This window comes from Triticum urartu, chromosome 4A, assembly GCF_056163025.1.
Source record: "Triticum urartu cultivar PI428250 chromosome 4A, HENAU_Tu73, whole genome shotgun sequence".
Taxonomy (NCBI): Eukaryota; Viridiplantae; Streptophyta; class Magnoliopsida; order Poales; family Poaceae; genus Triticum; species Triticum urartu.
In genome coordinates, this window is record NC_141876.1 from 1468240 (window position 1) to 1484740 (window position 16501).

At 46.6% G+C, this 16501-nt stretch overlaps 3 protein-coding genes across 5 annotated transcripts; 1 reads left to right on the top strand and 2 right to left on the bottom strand.

Moving 5' to 3' along the window:
• Nucleotides 1–238: 238 nt before the first annotated feature.
• On the bottom strand, nucleotides 239–3968 carry LOC125528605 (P-loop NTPase domain-containing protein LPA1 homolog). Of its 2 annotated transcripts, none has more exons than XM_048693051.2 (7): nucleotides 3711–3968; nucleotides 3343–3608; nucleotides 3051–3132; nucleotides 2242–2628; nucleotides 1280–2029; nucleotides 1001–1123; nucleotides 239–856 (listed from the first exon to the last, which is right to left on the bottom strand). In XM_048693051.2, the coding sequence occupies exons 1-7, from the start codon at nucleotides 3843–3845 to the stop codon at nucleotides 419–421; spliced, it is 2181 nt and encodes a 726-aa protein (XP_048549008.2). In that variant the 5' UTR covers nucleotides 3846–3968; the 3' UTR covers nucleotides 239–418. The 2 variants fall into 2 exon arrangements, with proteins under 2 accessions (XP_048549008.2, XP_048549009.2); XM_048693052.2 differs by having other exon boundaries at nucleotides 3343–3603; nucleotides 3711–3844.
• A 3265-nt stretch (nucleotides 3969–7233) lies between these two features.
• Nucleotides 7234–9816, top strand: LOC147974217 (putative leucine-rich repeat receptor-like protein kinase At2g19210). Its single transcript, XM_087517355.1, has one exon. It carries the CDS (start codon nucleotides 7503–7505, stop codon nucleotides 8736–8738), a length of 1236 nt encoding a protein of 411 aa, XP_087373481.1. The 5' UTR covers nucleotides 7234–7502; the 3' UTR covers nucleotides 8739–9816.
• Nucleotides 9817–9938: 122 nt separating this feature from the next.
• Nucleotides 9939–15306, bottom strand: LOC125545288 (uncharacterized). 2 transcript variants are annotated; one of them, XM_087517352.1, is made up of 9 exons: nucleotides 15065–15306; nucleotides 14336–14973; nucleotides 14124–14199; nucleotides 13897–13972; nucleotides 13438–13521; nucleotides 12453–12574; nucleotides 11437–11683; nucleotides 10760–10823; nucleotides 9939–10649 (listed from the first exon to the last, which is right to left on the bottom strand). In XM_087517352.1, exons 2-9 carry the CDS (start codon nucleotides 14883–14885, stop codon nucleotides 10126–10128), a joined length of 1743 nt encoding a protein of 580 aa, XP_087373478.1. In that variant the 5' UTR covers nucleotides 14886–14973; nucleotides 15065–15306; the 3' UTR covers nucleotides 9939–10125. The 2 variants fall into 2 exon arrangements, with proteins under 2 accessions (XP_087373478.1, XP_087373479.1); XM_087517353.1 differs by having other exon boundaries at nucleotides 14336–14923; nucleotides 15065–15286.
• Nucleotides 15307–16501: the final 1195 nt, after the last annotated feature.

The following is a 16501-nucleotide window of genomic DNA, read 5'->3' on the forward strand; positions in this document are numbered from 1 at the left end:
TCAAACAGGCTTCGCGCGCGTGGTACCAGCGCATCGCGGCGTTCCTCGGTCATCTTGGGTTTCGCGGCACCACCTCTAACACGTCGTTGTTCGTGCTTCAACATCGGTTAAATTCTAATGTTAGTTTCTTCATCGGTTAAATTCTAATGTTATGTTATTAATGCATTCATTCAGTCACAGCAACACAATCCATGATCAACAGCAACCACTCTCTGTTTCCTATCTACTCCTCTGCAGAATTACCAGAACAAGTTTATTTGCATTATTCATTCATCTGTCATCCGGCCTCCACTCCCCTTTAATTTGCAGCCTCCCAACAAATACCATTCACATAGTGGAGTATTATACTTTGATGCAATGCAGCATCTCTATCTTCCCTTCCCTGGTTATTATTATTACATAAAAACCATATAGCCTCTCAGGACTCGGGAACCACTGGAACAGCGGCTGAGCCCTTGGGCTTCACCGCCGCTTCCGCGAGAGAGGGGCAGCTCCGCGGCCGCCAACTGATCTTGTCGCTCAGGGACCGCCTCCACTTCCTGGCCGTGCTTCTCTTGCCACCAGGGGTAGCGGCAGCGGCAGCGGCAGCGGCAGCACAAGAGCGCGCCGTGTCAGGAACATGTGTGCTAGTATCAACCTTGGACAGGCTTCGCAGAGACTCGAGATGTTTCCTCGGCGTGCCGCGGTTATTATGCTGGCTGCCCTCCGGAAACCTGTTGCTCAGGCATTTGCTTAAGCCGGTGTGCACCATGATGCCGTCATCGCTCAGATAACCGTTCTCCATACTGTCCCGCATGGCCAGGTCGTCGTATTCCTCGTCGGACCTGTTGCAGTCCTCGTCCACAGACCCTTCCATCTGCCAGCCAAAGCACCCACGGATATGTATGTATGTTAAGCAACCGAGTGTAGTAACAATTTGTCAAGCATTTTTTTTTGGGGGACGGGACCAAAAAAGGAAGAACTCAAAATGAAGGTAAATAAATAGACTGCCATGCCTCACCTCATCATGGTTTTCGTCGTCATCTTCTTCAATTAGGTCCTCATCACTCCCTGAATTAGGTGGAACATCAGCTTCTTCTTCGTCATCGTCATCACTGCCAGATGCTGCTGCTGACTCTTTAATCTACAAGTCCCCGGCAAACAGAAATAAATAAATCAGCAATTATAAGATACTAACAAATCTGATGGTGTTTCTCTGTTGTTCACTGACAGAAAGTTGTGCCAAAAAGATCAGACAAGTTCATGCTGCCAGATAGTACCAAGTTAAATTGCTACTTACCTCTTTATGATGCCCATCGGCCTTCTTAGGGGAGCCGCCGGATGAAGATGCAACATGGCCGCTGCTACTGCCTTCATTACCATTTATCCACGAGCCGTCCAGACTTGCAGCTTGACTTGTACAGCCTGTGTCGGTAGGCCATGCACTTATTCCAAAGGAGCCAAACTGGAGATTCACCGACTCAGCCCTTCCAATATTCAGAGGTCCATATATTGGGTTTCCTAGAGATTTCTGGTCTCCGCCACCTTGGGAACCGTTTTTTCCGTCTCCATCGCCTGACTCAACGGGCCAAGCCTTTGAAACGGATCCATCCACATCAACGATGGCCATCAGCTTCCTTGAGGATCCTAGGCGTTGGATTAATTTGAACATCCCCTTGGAACTCATGGAGTTGGCAACACATTGGTTTTTGTACTCTTCATTTACAGCCGCTGCAGTGTTTGTGTCGGGGTTATACAACTGTTCTCCAGTAGCTCGCCTGCGGAGGCAGCTAAAGACGGTGGCGTGGATGGAAGCCACGCTCCGGTCAACATTAGTGTTGTTTACCTTGGGAACTAGGTATTTGTCAGCTCGGCTACAGAGGTACTCTTGGATGGTTCTAATGTTGTTGATGTATTTGACATACTTATTTTTGGTTGGGTCAAGCGTCATGTACTTTGCGCGTACAGCAAACCTCTCGGTGTGCTTGCCCTCGTTGGATATGTAGATCATAAAGGGAATTATTGATGGATGTTTCTTCATTAAGCCCATCTGAAATATTGGAATTATTTGACAAATTCATACTACATAAATATAACAGGGGGCATAAGAACAGATTGATCGTGAACTTATAATTCCACTTTGACTGGAAAAGAAACTGAAAGCAGAGCATTTTCGACATAATTGGAAAGAGCAATAAAAATAGAAGGAGAATAATTGTACAGGGGAAACAGAACAGTATTATGGTTTTCAGTAGCACGTACCACAAAATTAAGGCTCAAGTGAACGCCCTCAACAACGACCGATTCTTTGCGATCTTCCCACGCGGTGATAAGCCGATCCAGACTGTCGATGACCATCTCACTCTGTGCCTTATAACCTTCTATAGCCATTTGCTTCTTCCCAATTGGTTTTCCCTCAACCTTGTCTCCGCTGCCCTCATAATCCATACCTGAGTTGGTTGACACGCCCGAGCGTTTCTTTGCTTTCCGCCTGGCTTTTGCTTTGGAAACAGCCACCGGATCGAGGCATTCACCTGCATGATAAGTGGATGCCCAGAGAAGGGGGTTTTCCTTGTCGTCAACAAAGCTCCGCATCATGTGGCGAATGGAATCTGTGGAAACTACAGTGGTGATCCCTAACCTGCTCCCCTGTTAATACAACATTGCAATGCTTTATAATCTGGAAGCGAGAAACGATAAAACTGGGGCATGCTCTGGTTCTGAAGAGATGATTTAGTGTCTGGCTTGTAGGGAAATTTTGCAATATACTCCCTCCGTCTGGAAATACTTGTCATCAAAATGAATAAAAGGGGATGTATCTAGATGCTGAAAAGGAATTAAACTATTGATGGCCTAAATACTAGTATAAGATGATATCTAATAAATCAATAAATAAAGAGAGTTAACGGGGCAAGGGTCATTGTTATCGGAACGGGTCAAATTTGCTTCTAGAGTTTATTGTTTAGATATCATATGGTAGATAAGCTGGTTTATTAAGAATGTTTGCAGCAGCAGCAGTAGATATATAGAGAGTAACATTGTGAAAAGGGAAAAGAAGGAGGTGTGTGTACCAGCAAAGTGGAAAGAGTAGACTTGCCGCAACCACTTGTTCCGCATAGAAGAACCGTGACGGACTCTTTTCTTTCTCGAATCCTAGGGGGAGATTAGAAAGGAATAATATCAGAGTCCTTTGAAAGTTGGTTCCCCTGCCCTGCCCTGCTCTAGATGAAATGCAAATGCAAATGCAAATGCAAATGCTTGGTAAAGAATGGGGAAACCCCTGCCCTGCCCTGCTCTAGATGAAATGCAAATGCAAATGCAAATGCTTGGTAAAGAATGAGGAAAAGATACTAGTTGGCAGACCTGCAGGCTAGGGTGAGGTGGTTCCTCTGGTTTGGGGCGAGGTACTTGTAGAGGGCCAGGGCCTGGCACACGAGGTGCAGGAAGAGGTCCCTCGGGATGAGCACCGTGGTCCGCCGCTTGTAGAGCTCGAACTGGAACTGCCTGGGGCTGGTGGCCGCGTCCGGCAGCTCGTACCGCTGCACCCCTCCGCTTTTACCTTGGGACTCCATCTCCATCTCCATCTCCGCGGGGTCGCCGCGGACCACATCGAACACCCGCCGGCTAATCTTTTTTTTTATTTGATTTGATTGAGAGAGAAATCAGAGAGATCGAAATCAGAAACAGAGGGATCGAATGAATCCAAGAGGGGAAAGAAGAAGAGAGGAGACCTCGAATGCGTGCCTTGGCTTGCATCCCATGAGCTGCAGCGTGCTGTGGAGGAGGGATCGCGTGTAGCGGAAGGAGGAGGCGCCACTCTCGTCCACCACCACAATGTACAGGAGGAGCTTGGCGTGGGCGGCCATGGATTCGATTGGATCGGATTCCGACGGAGGCGCGGCCGGGGAGAAGGAGAAGGAGAAGAGGAGAGGAGAAAAGTCGGGTCTTTTCTTTGACGAATGAATGAATGCTTGATCTGCCGGTCCGGTCGTCTCTTGTCTTCTTGTCTTGTGGGTCGTTGGTCCAACACAACACGCGAGAGCACGCACGCACACAAACCAAAACCAAAACCAAAACCAAAACACAAAAACAAAGCTTCACCTGCTCTCCAAGCTCCTCAAAAAAAGAGAGAAAGGGAATCAATCCATCAACCCCACTTGCTTTTCACTTCACCGTTGAGAAACAGTATAACGGGACTAGCTACGAGCCTCCACAGCGATCGGTTTCACTGTCACAGCCGTCGGATCATCAAACGTACGGTGTAGATCAAAATCGGGTGTCACTACTCGCCCGGGAATGTCGCACGCCGTCTCGCGGGCTGCTTTCTCGCGTGCCTTCTTGTCGCCTCTGCTCTTCCCAACGATGCGGACCCAGGAACAGAGACCAGCCCTCTCCCCTTCTGATTTTTCCTTCGTGTTCTGCACTTCTGCATGCTCTTTGACAAACATCAAATTCTGTTTTTATGTCTCGGTGTGTTCGGTTTGAATTCCCATGTGAGAAGATCCTTCTGAGGAAGGCCGGGAATTGGTACTGAAACTCTGATTGAATTTGTCCAAGTGAGCATGACATTGATTCCGGTTCTGTGATATTTGTGTCTAGCTTAATTCATCTTGGCACCGGTTCAAAATAAATAAATTCATCTTCGCATGATTATTATGTGGTTCAAGTGCTAATCAAGTGAGCTGAGCATTTAGATTCTTCGTGGCCATGCTAATGGTAGATTTGTGCCATGCTATTAGGAATAACATCTTATTTTATCCACCGGTCTCTGATAGATGAGAAGTTCGGTCTTTGTTTACACTTGTGACTAAAACACATTTGGTCTCCTATTGTAATTTCTTTTTTCAGATTTTGGCGTGTTATTCTTGAATATATTATGCGCACAATTTATTTCTTGAACTATTTCCCCCTTTCTCTAGAGTCCATGTTCACTATTTTATTTTATTTTGAAAGTCGATTTTCATGTTGTTGAGCACACAGTGCTCCTAAAAGTATTACATGCACGCGGAGCGTAGGGGGAGTGCCCATGTTAGCAATCTTGTGTTCCTTTTTCAAGCTTTAGGATTTAGTTTGGTTAAGAAAGCTTGTTGCACTGTATTAACACTGCTTGATCTATGGTTTTTATGCTTTTGAGCCCTAGATCCTCTCTTTGGCAAGTACTGCAGGCAACCGGTGAAGCCGAAGCCATTTATGAATGCAAGGCAGTATGTTTTATGATTTTATGACAAGTTTAAATTTTCAGCTGAACGAGTTGCCCAAGATTGCACATCTGAATGCAATCTTACTTTTACTTCTCCAGATGCCATGAAATTGTAAAGGTATCTTTCTATTCCTAGAATGATTTGACAAGGCCCATGTCGGCGATCTATGCACCCTCACCTACGCCCAGGTTGTCGTCCATTAGTTGCGAGATCTCTTACTGCTAAAATCAGTGGTCGGCGTGGCATGAATAAAATTCATAGCATGACATTTGGATTTGGCGCCTTGAGGATTAAAGCTGCGCTTGAGTCAATTCGAATATTGTACAGTTGATTTCTTTATTGGGAGTTAGATCCAAAAAGCTAAGTTATATGTGATAAAATTCAACTTATCGTCCGTCTATATCATGGTTTGTAATTTGTTACGGTGTCAGGGCACCGCTGAGACGCACCTAGCCTGTAGAGCTTAACACTTTGAACAGTTCTCTTGAAAACATCTCTCACATATATTTGGACCCATACAAATTATTTAATTTTTCTTAAACACTGCTTGGATTTTTCAAAAATAGTCTAAGTATTTTTGTCAATATGAGCGGGCGCAGCAAAGCGCGCCTTCATGTTCTAGTTATTCATTAAGAGTAAATCAATTAAGCACCCACATTTTGCTTTGTACCCCATGCGTGTTCAAACCTTCAAAAGCATATATATGCAAGGTGTCCTACTTTCAAAAAAGAAAGAAAAATTGATCACTTTATCTTTTTTCCTTCAACAAGTGTTTTTTTTTACATCGTTGTACTCCCTCCGGTCATTTTTACTCTGCATATGACAATTGTCTCAAGTTAAACTACCATATTTATATGGAAAAATATCAGCATCCACGATGCTAAAGTTATACAATATGAAAATTTAAGTCACGACGCATCTAATGATAATGATGTCACATTCTAAATGTTGGGTTTTTTCTATGAAGTTGGTCAAACTTTATGAGGTTCTTATATGCGAACTAAAAAGGACCGGAGGGAGTGTAATTTGTGATGAACCCGATCTGTAAGGTCGATTCATCGGCTCAGCTGACGTGGCAATTGACTGGACATCAACCACCCATGCATGCCACTTTTCGTTCATGTCTTCGCTTTTCACTTTTCACACTCACACACTAGTAAATCCGCGGTCGCAGACTTTCCCGCCAATATTTTGGCATCACTTATCTGTTTTTGCAATCGTGCATTAGCGAGTCCGCGGCGGCAAATCTCCCCGCCAAGCGCCATCCAAGCGAGCCCTATATCTTACTTTAATTCGTCCTCGAGGCACCACCTATAAGATCACTCGGGGGCGCCCCTCCGCTACCCAGGAGCCCAACTCAACCGATAGACTCGTATTCATCCTGCCCGGTGAGAAGGAAGAGAGAGGCTTGGAGATGTCATCCACGGGCTCGAATGCGGTCAACAAGGATAGCGTGACGCGCAACGGCGGATCTAAAGAAGGAGGGGAGGGCAAGCAACTTCCTACCCGCAAACAAAGGGTCAAAGAACAAGTAGGCCTCTTCAATCTTGCCTTGATTTACTCAAGTGTTTCTGCTTAGGGTTTTACATGTTGTATCTCTTGTGCTATAGGATGGCACAGAGGTGTGGTTCCTCCTCCGGAGAACAACCCGACTTGAAGAGCTGATGGATGGATTTTTACTGTAAGCGTGAGTGTATTGATTTAGAAACCATGCGCTTCCTGTTGAATGGCATGAGAGTTTGCGCAGATCAAACTTGTGACACCCTGGTTTTTGCCACCTTTTATTTTTCTTTTTTTTCTGGTGAATATTTCTTTTGTATTTTGGTTTTTTCTGTCAATTCATTTTGACTGAGCACTTGGAAACAATTTTGATTTTCTTCCAAGTGAGACCAATCACTCTATTAATTCATGATAATTTTTCAATATCACCAAACTTTATGTCCTCGAAAGTAGCTCGTCAAAGGCAAAGGCATTACCTCTACTCGGCATAGCACCCGAGACGCGCCATCGAACTGCATATCTGATGTCGGAGGAGGAAACCTGGCCCGCCAACCATCAACCACAAATCCACCATCTTCCAGTTAATTATATATGCCTTTATGTATGTCTGTTTTCTTTTTAGAAAATTTATTAAAACGTAAAAATATGAATTTTGACGAATTGTAGTGTAGAGAAAGTAGAGTCACGCTCACTCACTGTACCGCACCGTAAGCTTATCTATCTATCTAGAGTAGCGAGTAGAGAGTAGAGAGGAGAGAGGAGAGTAGATCTCCGCCGCCCGCCCTTATTGCAATCACCTCACCGGAGACGCTCGGAGAGACCATGTGCAAGTCCAGCTCCCACGCTCTCCCCACCACCACCACCGTTCCTTCTTCCTCTCGCCACCGCCGCCGATCCCCTTCCACCACCACCGCCACCGCCACCGCCACCGCCACCTCCTCCGGACCCCGCCACACCACCCCCACCCTCTCACCAACAGCAACAACAACGACAAACACCGCCTCCTCCTCCTCCACATCCTCGAGGTCCAGCCGCTCCAGCCTCGCCGCGGCGCGCGCCTCCCTCCCGGACCAGCCCGTCCTCTACACCTTCCAGGAGCTCGCCGCCGCCACAAACAACTTCCTCGCCAAGCGGGGCTCCTCCGACACCTTCTGGCGCTGCTCCCTCCGCTCCCGCCCAGCCGCGCTCTTCCAGCTCCGACCGCTCCCGCTTCTCACGCCCGCCTCCGCCTCCGCCGCGCTCGCCCGCGTCGCCCGCTACCACCACGCCAGCCTCGCGCGACTCCTTGGCGCCTGCCCCGCCGGCGCCCACGTCTACCTCGCCTACGCCCTCCCCCCAGGCGCCTGCACCCTCGCCGCATACCTCTCCTCCTCCTCCTCCTCCTCCCGCGCCGGCGGCAGCAGCACCAGTAGAAGCGTGGTCCTCCGCACGTGGCTGTCCCGCGTGCAGGTGGCCGTGGACGTGGCCCAGGGCATCGAGTACGCTCACGCGCACGCCGACGCCGCGCACGGCCGCGTCTCCCCCTCCACCGTGCTCCTCGCCCCCGACGCCCACGGCAGCAAGAGCCAGGGCGTGCGCGCCGTGCTCACCCACTTGGGTGCGGGCCACTTCGCCGCCCCCGACGACGACAACCAGGAGCAACCCTCCAAGGGAAAGGGAAAGGGAAAGGCGTCGGACGTGCGCGCGTTCGGCGTGCTGCTGCTGGGGCTGCTGTCCGGGGAGGCGGCGGAGAGCCGGTACCGGTTCGACCGCGCCACCAAGGAGTTGGCGCGGGTGTCGGTGGTGGACACGGCCGCGGAGGCGCTCCGGAGCGGCCGCGTGCGGAGCTGGGTGGACCGGCAGCTGAGCGACTCGTTCCCCGTGGCGGCCGCGGAGAAGCTGCTGGAGGTGGGGCTGCGGTGCGCCTCTGAGGATGAGGATGAGGAGGGAAAGGAGCGGCCGGAGATGGGGTGGGTGGCCGGCAAGGTGTCGCGGGTGTACGTCGAGTCCCGGGCGTGGGAGCGCACCCTGCAGCCGCCCTCCGACGACCTTTCCTCCGTCGCACTCGCGCCGCGATAGATAGCAGCCATTACTAATCCAAAGCTGACTTTTTCTTCTTCTTCTCTTTCACATCTGCTCTACCTGTACTTGACTCTCATTCATCAACATCAAATGAATACGAATTCAATTTGACAAATCTCCTTCAAATTTCCAGCTTTGATTTCAAGGAGTGAGACCAAATCATCATCAACAACAACCGTTTTTTTTTTACTTTTATTACTTTGATTCAAGGAGTGAGACCAAATCCAAATGAAACCAAACAGTGATGACATTGGTAAAATTGCCCACCCACATTGTACTACGTACTAGTTTGTTCTTTCATCATCACAAAATAGCATCTACTCCCTCCGTTTTTAAATATGTAAGTCTTTTTAAACATAATAAAGATTCTAATATAAACTAGATACCAAGGAAAAATGAGTGAATCTAAACTCTAAACTATGTGCTGACTGATATTCTGAGGCTGTTTGTTTGTTAAACCACAGTCATATACTGTACTCTATGTAATAATGTAGTACTACTTTACTATGTCAACAACAACGACATGACAGATTAGGGAGGGATTCTTCAACAGTAGATTTGATTTGATCAACAACGACATGACAGACGCGTTTATTCCACCTCTTCTCGCCGCCGCCGATCCCCTTCCACCACCACCGCCACCTTGGGACGACGAGGTTAGGGTTTCTCGTCGTGTGAGAGATTTCATGTCAAATGCTTCAAATCAGTTCAAGGGTTGATCTCCAGGGCGCTGGTCACCGAGATTCACCGAAACTTTGATAATATATTTGGATCATTTTTGCGTGCACAAAAAAAATCAAATATGGACTCAGATTTTTGTTGCATTTGAGTTCTGAATTCAAAAAACTAATGAATTCAAATTGTACACAAAGCTCCTTCGAATTCTCTTGTAATTTCAACAACTGAGGCTTTCAGCAGATAAGAGGAAGAGGATGATTCTTCCTTCATCATCCCTTTTTCTTTTCTTTTACTCCCCCCATCCCATCCCATTTTTGCAGGCTTGTTAGATTGCAAAAAAAAACGTCTTATATTGTGGGACGGAGGAAGTGTATTTTTTTGAACTTTGGAGTCCAAATGAACAAACAGTGATAACATTGGTAAAATGGCCCACATTGTAGTACTAGTTTGGTCTTTCTTTGCTCATTACTACTGTCCTTGGCAAAATAACATCCACATAAGAAGCTTAAACAGTGATACTGCAAGTGCTAACGAATATTCATTCTGAGAGGCTGTTTTTTTTTTTGTTTGTTTGTTTGTTATAAACCACAGCCATGTCTAGTATACCAACAATGACATGATAGGTAAAGGCTTCAACTGCTGGTAAATTTGGTACGTACTAAACAAAATTGAGGTCTCTCAGCTACACAAACATGTTCCATTCCATTCACCTCCTGTTGCTGTAGTAGTGCCTGTCCCTCTCTCTCTCCCTTTCCCTTTCCCTTTCCCTTTCCCTTTCCCTTTCCCTTTCCCTCGAGCCCGAGCCCGAGTGCTGCCTGCTCGAAAACGCGGGGCTCGGGGTCCAGGCACCATCGTCATAACCAGATGAGCTTCTTCTTCCGGCACCAGGGATCGCCGGTCCGTAGTCGTACGAGTGATACCTCGATGACGAGTAATGCTCGACGCCTGGAGGGGCAGGAGGAGCTCTATCCCTCGAATCTGATGATGAGTGCTGGTGACGGCCAGAGGAGGACTGAAGAGGGGGCGGCGGAGCGCTGCCCCACAGCCAAGGGTCGCCGTTCTCTGGGACGGGCGCGTTTATTCCAGGGAACTCCACCGTCATCCTCTTGCGAGGCGGGGATGGTTCACCCTTCTCCGGAAGCTCTCCCTCCTCATGCTGCTGCTCTTCCTTCACCTCCCCGTCCCCAAATATGGTGATGCCAGATGGTTTGTCTTCATCTTCCACCTCATCTAAACAAACCAGAATCATTTCAGTTAGCCCACACACAAGAGTCAAGACTAAACTATGAAGACTCGCTGCTCTCTTCAATTGAGGGGTGGAATTGAAGTGCTCTGCTTACCTAGGTAACCTGGAGGATAACCCAATTCGCGCATCCTGTGCAGCCACGGCGGCGGGTCATTTTCCTGCATGGATTGTGATACTCTCAGAAAAAGAAACTTGTGGAAGTTAACATAAATTAATTGGGGCAGTGTTGCTATTGGTTCCTAAGTGACAAGAGAAACTTGAGTTCACAAAACTGAACCACTGCTCTAGCAATGAAACCATCCCTAGTTCCAACTATTTTTTTATGGTGGGTGAGAACATCAAAGGCAATTGGCTGATTACAAAAAGATTAGAAACTTCATTTCAAGAATTTGTACGGAATTTAATTCGGCATGCTTGACCATACCGAAAGAAGGATGCTGAACTCACAACAAAATCATTTAACCCTAGACAATAATCACACAACAAAACGGTTGGATTCATACATGTTGCTCTTTGTTTATCCATGCTACTAAAATTCAAAAGAACAAGAATCACTATTTGCTTTCAGCTCGTGTATGCACATATTTACAGATCGTTTAATTAAGCTAACAGGTGGAAGCTAAAAGATGGGTCCTTCCATCTCAAAGTTCAACTAAAGATTGGTATATCCTAACAATGAAAAATTGATATATCCTAATCATGAAAAAAAGGGAAACAGACCAAAAATCAAGTGAAACAAGCTTTAACTGAAAAAGAGAACGCATCCCTTACCCTGAGCCCCAAGCATTCTCTAGTCTCAGATCCCAGGACTCCTGCCTTCAGATCATCAAATTTGCCTGGCGTCTTCTGGTAGTAGCGATTTTGTCCACGATTACCAACATTAGATAGGTTCCTTTTCAAGTTGTGCTGCTTGCGGGCATTGCTAATTGCAACATGGTCACGAGGCTTTGGGCAATCCTTAAGAGCATGGCTATACGAACCACAGTTGAAACAGCGAGAATCATCCTTATCTTTCTTGCTGCCAGAGAAACAAGACATGTCATGCTGCAGATCCACGCAAAGGTATACTGATGCTATAATTAGGGATCAGCTATGAAAAAGATCATTACGAGACCAAAAACGCCAGATGGAAGTAACTACCAAGAAAGATGATCAGACAAAGAAATTCAAACAGAAGCCTATGTCTTCAGAGAGAATGAACTATGTTTTCGAACTCTGGAGTTACTAGTTACTATGTATTCAATACAAGCATACCAGCTTCAATCATCTATTCATAGTCTCAGAATATATTGGTATCAGGACAAAGATTATTCACAGATTACATTTGATGATCAAGATATGATATATATGAATAAATCAAATTGCTGATATTTATAAATCATTAATTTACAATATATTGGTGTCACACAGAAACTAGTATTAAGACTCCAGCACGTAAATACAGCCCAAAATATTTAGGAATAAAGGCGATGGAAGTTTGACAGTCATGCCAAATGCAAGGTCACTCACAAATGGCATTTTAATTCTACCAGCTAATGCAAGATCAGAAGAACAAAATAAAAGGGCAACCTGGTGCATGTAGCTCCCGCTTGCGCAGGGTCCAGGGAAGGGTCCGACCACTTTGGGTCTATAGTACGCAGCCTTTCCCTACATTTCTGTAAGAGGCTGTTTCCAGGACTTGAACCCATGACCTCATGGTCACAAGGCAGCAGCTTTACCACTGCGCCAAGGCTCCCCTTCATCAGAAGAACAAAATAGAAAGCAAAAAATAAGACAAAGATCGATACCCTTCAGCATTTGATGAATCACCCATAGGAGTTGAACCCAATGTAAATTCTCGATCATACAGCGGCACCGCACCATCATCCACAGCAGCATTTCCTCGTGCTTGGCTATCCACCCAGAATGACTTCTCAATAAGAAAAACAAAATAAAACAGAAGGTAGAATTATTAGATTCTAACTAACTTAATCCATGAGTCAGATCTCAACTCAAACGCAACATGTACCAAAGATAATTAAGAACTAAGACATACATCTATCCTGCTGCCACTATTATCCTGATACGTACTAGTCATATCTCATATCCATGTACTGCTTAATTTTCCTTTTTTAGGACATCCTATGCCTTAATTTTATTGTCTTCCTAAATAGGCACGTGTTGCTGTCTTATACATGCCAGACTGCCACAGAGCCCAGGCCCATGACCATGATCATAACGCCGAATGCTCTATGAATATTATCCGCCAATCAATTAACTACTAGGAAGAATCTTGGTTGTTCATTTTTATCTCTGAGATGAGATAGTGGAGTCGGGGATCTCCTACCAGTAAGGGCTGAACAACAACCCAACCTCAATGAGCTGTTAGAGAATGCACTCTTATCACTACAGCCAAATGAAGCAACTAATCAACTATGTGATATCTAGCTAATCTGGAGCCTCAGTGAAATAATATATCAGTCTCAGGGATTGTTAGCACCGTCCTCATCTGGAAACGGGTGGTTGCTTCGTGTGCTGGCTGGGTAAATGTAAAGGTGGTGCTATACCTTGATGCTCATGACAGGTACATTGCAAGTAGCAGAATTGCAATTTTCAGGAAACAAAACTCGTATAACTCCACCACGGGAGCATGTCTTCGATGTCCATTTTAGTGAATGAATTTAATCGAAAACAGGCCAACCAAAGTTTTGTAACAGCAATCCCATACTTTAGTTGGAGGTTAAATCTTCAGACTGAGCTTAGGAAGGATAACAATGGCGAGCTTATACATACCACAGCACAGGACCTCTCTGAACCAACATGTAATGCTGGATAATAAGTCTCTTCACCACAGTCCAAGACTTCTTCCACAGTTTCCTGCCATTATCAAGAAATGGAATTTTGAGTTCAGCATTTCTATACAGATAACAGTCGTATTCTAGTCTATAGTAACCTATTAAATGTACCCATCCACAAGTCATTATCTTCCTTCTATTGGCCAAGGCAATAATTATATTTTAGCAGTGAAGCAATAACAATAGCACCAAAACCAACTAACTACCCAATGGTGCTCTACAGAGGGAACATGAAAGATACATGAGATGAGATAACCAAAATCAACCGTGCCAATAAAGAAGCTCTCATTTAAAGCATAGTCCGAGAGCTGCTGATATATGGGAATAATAAAGATTATAAAGTCGATTCATGCAAAACTACCATAACAGCAAAAGCCAGGGTTGTAAGGAACAGTACCGTCAAGGCGTGTTGCTTTCTAGCTTGCCACTCGGACCATTGCTGCATCAGTTCCACGAGTTTCCTTTTGCTTTCCCTGGAATATCGGGAAATTGGAAATTAGCACTGAAACTACTAGAGAGTTTTAAGGTGTTTTTCAGAAGGATAAATTGATTAACAAATGCAACGCGCTGTCATAGATAGTATTCATTCAGAATAAAAAGCATCTCATCTCATGATTAACGGACCTTGTCAAGTTGTTGTAGACTACACGAACAGAAGGTTCGGCTGATTCCGTGCGGGGTCTTTTAACTCCTCTTGTGGCTGAAGATGTAATATCAAGGAACAAAAACATGTACTAGAAATGATCCGATTGGTAATAGCATGTCTGTAACCCTGGCGCTGTTTTCATTCATGTCAATACAGTTGAAGGTAAGAAGATGGAAACAGAGGAGGATACGGCTTTGGTCGATAAAGGCGCCGCTGCTCGGTCTTGAAGAAAGGGGAGGCCCGTCATTGTTGCCCATGGGTGTTTCAGCTGCTGAAACACAAGCATGCTGCTTTGTAACAATGACTAGGGCATTGTCGTCGGAGAGGTCCATGTCCTCAACCTGGCCTTCTTCGAGGTCGATGATGTCATCATCTTGCGGTTGTTGGTGGGATGGGGGAGGAGGAGGCCCCACTGCATTGGCACCCAAGGCTTCTTCTTTGGCCTTGGCCTGGGGGTTATCTGCTGCTGCATCTTGGGCAGCAGCAGCAGAAGAAGAAGATTGTTGGCAGGCGATCTGGCCTTCCTCGAGGTCGATGACCTCGACGACGACGGAACTAGTACTGGCCTTGGTGCCTTGTGGGTGGTGCTGGGATGGCAGAAGCTCCGGCTCCGGCTCCGGCTGTGGTGGTGCGTGATTGAGATTCAGATTCAGATCGACGGCATCGACTTGGAGGGGCTGGTGGAGATCTTCCGAGGCGCGAGGCTGAGGTTCGTCGCCGAGACTGATGAACTCGTCCATCAATCTCAATCTCCTCTGTCTCTTGGGGGAGGGGAGGGCTGCAGATTCAGATTCAGAATGAATCAAGCCTGGTGCCTTGAATCATGGGCTGGAAAGAAAGAAAGAAAGGAATTTTGAGAGAGCAGGAGCGGAAATCAATCATCAACAGAATAAAGTGGAGAGATCTACCTCCACCTTACCTGCGGGTGGAGCTGTTGATTGCGGGCGGACGGACGGACGGCGGTGAGGCCCCTTCCTTGTTCCTCCTCCTCCTCCTCCTCTATAAGGACAGGAGAGGATAGGCGGCGGCGGCGGCGGGGAGCTGTCCGTCCCCAGCTCTTCTTCTAGTATATCCACAGTATCCGAGAGTGTCTAGGGCAGGGCAACCGTCCGTCCGTCCGTCCGGTTGGTATTCTGCTCGTGCTCGCTCAGGTCAGGTCAGGTCAGGGAAGGCCGTAATCCAAACAAGAGAGTTTTCGACCAAACCCCAAGGAAGGCTCTTTCATTCAAACCAACCAAATTTGCATCATTTTCATTTGTGGAGGATTCCATTTCATCCTTAGAACAAGAAAAAATCTACCTTTCTGATTGGAATCCTTTGGAGATTTTTTTAATCATCTCATTTTACTCTATTCTATTCTATTTTATTTTTTTGCAGATGATTTCATTTTACTCTATTCTATTCTTTTTTGGAGGAAAAAAATTCCATGCACTCAAACTTCTTGCTACAAATATAGGGAGTCCCGCTGGTCGCGCCCCAGCTGCCCGATGCAGTGAGTCGGGTTCGTCCGATCTGGCATCTCAACCCCCGACTCCTTCTTCCTTCTCCAATCAACGCTTTCCCCCTTCCCGCAACCAATCTTCCTCCTCCCGCGGCTGTGCGTGCCGCTCCCCCTCGCCGGTTTGCTCGCCCTAGTCAAATCGCAACAAAAGACAATATGAAGTGTAGTAGCTTTTTCCCCGCATTCCCCGCATTCATGGTTGCCCGGCCACAAAAACCTCTTCCTCTCATCGGTGCTGCCGTTGCAGCATTAATGGCGACACCGCCGCGCCACCCAACAAGGCAACAACCAACACAACACAGCACCTCTCTCTGCTCTGCTCTGCTGCAGAAGAAGAATAGATCCCCCGCCGCGAGCGCGAACCAACAGCCTCTGCTCTGCTCTGCTGCAGATCCTCCCCACCACCACCACCACCACCACCAGTGATTTGATCTTGGTTGTTGCTGCTCAACTGAAAGGGAAAGTGATTTGATTCAGCTTCAGCAGGGAAGGCGACGCCCACAAGACAACTGTTGCTTCTTCTCCTGCTGACCTGACCTGACTGGTAGATTTTCCTTTCCCTTCCCTTCGTTGTAATTTCTACGTATGTGTTAGCTCATGATCGATCGTTCAAATTTCAGTTCCTGTTCCTGACTAGTTGTGTTATCATTCAGGATGGCGATGCGTGTGCCAGTCGTCATCTTGTCTCTTGTTATTCTTGTCGTATGCTGCCTTGCATGGTCTACTACCACTACACATTGTAAGCGCGCGCTCTCTCTCACCCTACTTGAAATAAGATAAACAATTAATCTGTCTTCTTTTCACATACATTTCATCATCAATCGCATCACCACCAGATACTTCTTAAGAAGGAAG

Bases quoted from the DNA above. Each gene is read 5' to 3' on its own strand.
- LOC125528605 (XM_048693051.2), bottom strand. From the start codon at position 3,845: ATGGCCGCCCACGCCAAGCTCCTCCTGTACATTGTGGTGGTGGACGAG. The intron at 2,629-3,050 runs GTACACACACCT...TTGTATTAACAG, and splicing joins CTACTCTTTCCACTTTGCTG to GGGAGCAGGTTAGGGATCAC. The intron at 2,030-2,241 runs GTACGTGCTACT...CCAATATTTCAG, and splicing joins ACTTGAGCCTTAATTTTGTG to ATGGGCTTAATGAAGAAACA.
- LOC147974217 (XM_087517355.1), top strand. From the start codon at position 7,503: ATGTGCAAGTCCAGCTCCCACGCTCTCCCCACCACCACCACCGTTCCT.
- LOC125545288 (XM_087517352.1), bottom strand. From the start codon at position 14,885: ATGGACGAGTTCATCAGTCTCGGCGACGAACCTCAGCCTCGCGCCTCG. The intron at 10,824-11,436 runs GTAAGGGATGCG...CAATCCATGCAG, and splicing joins GAGAATGCTTGGGGCTCAGG to GAAAATGACCCGCCGCCGTG. The intron at 10,650-10,759 runs GTAAGCAGAGCA...TGGTTTGTTTAG, and splicing joins TTATCCTCCAGGTTACCTAG to ATGAGGTGGAAGATGAAGAC.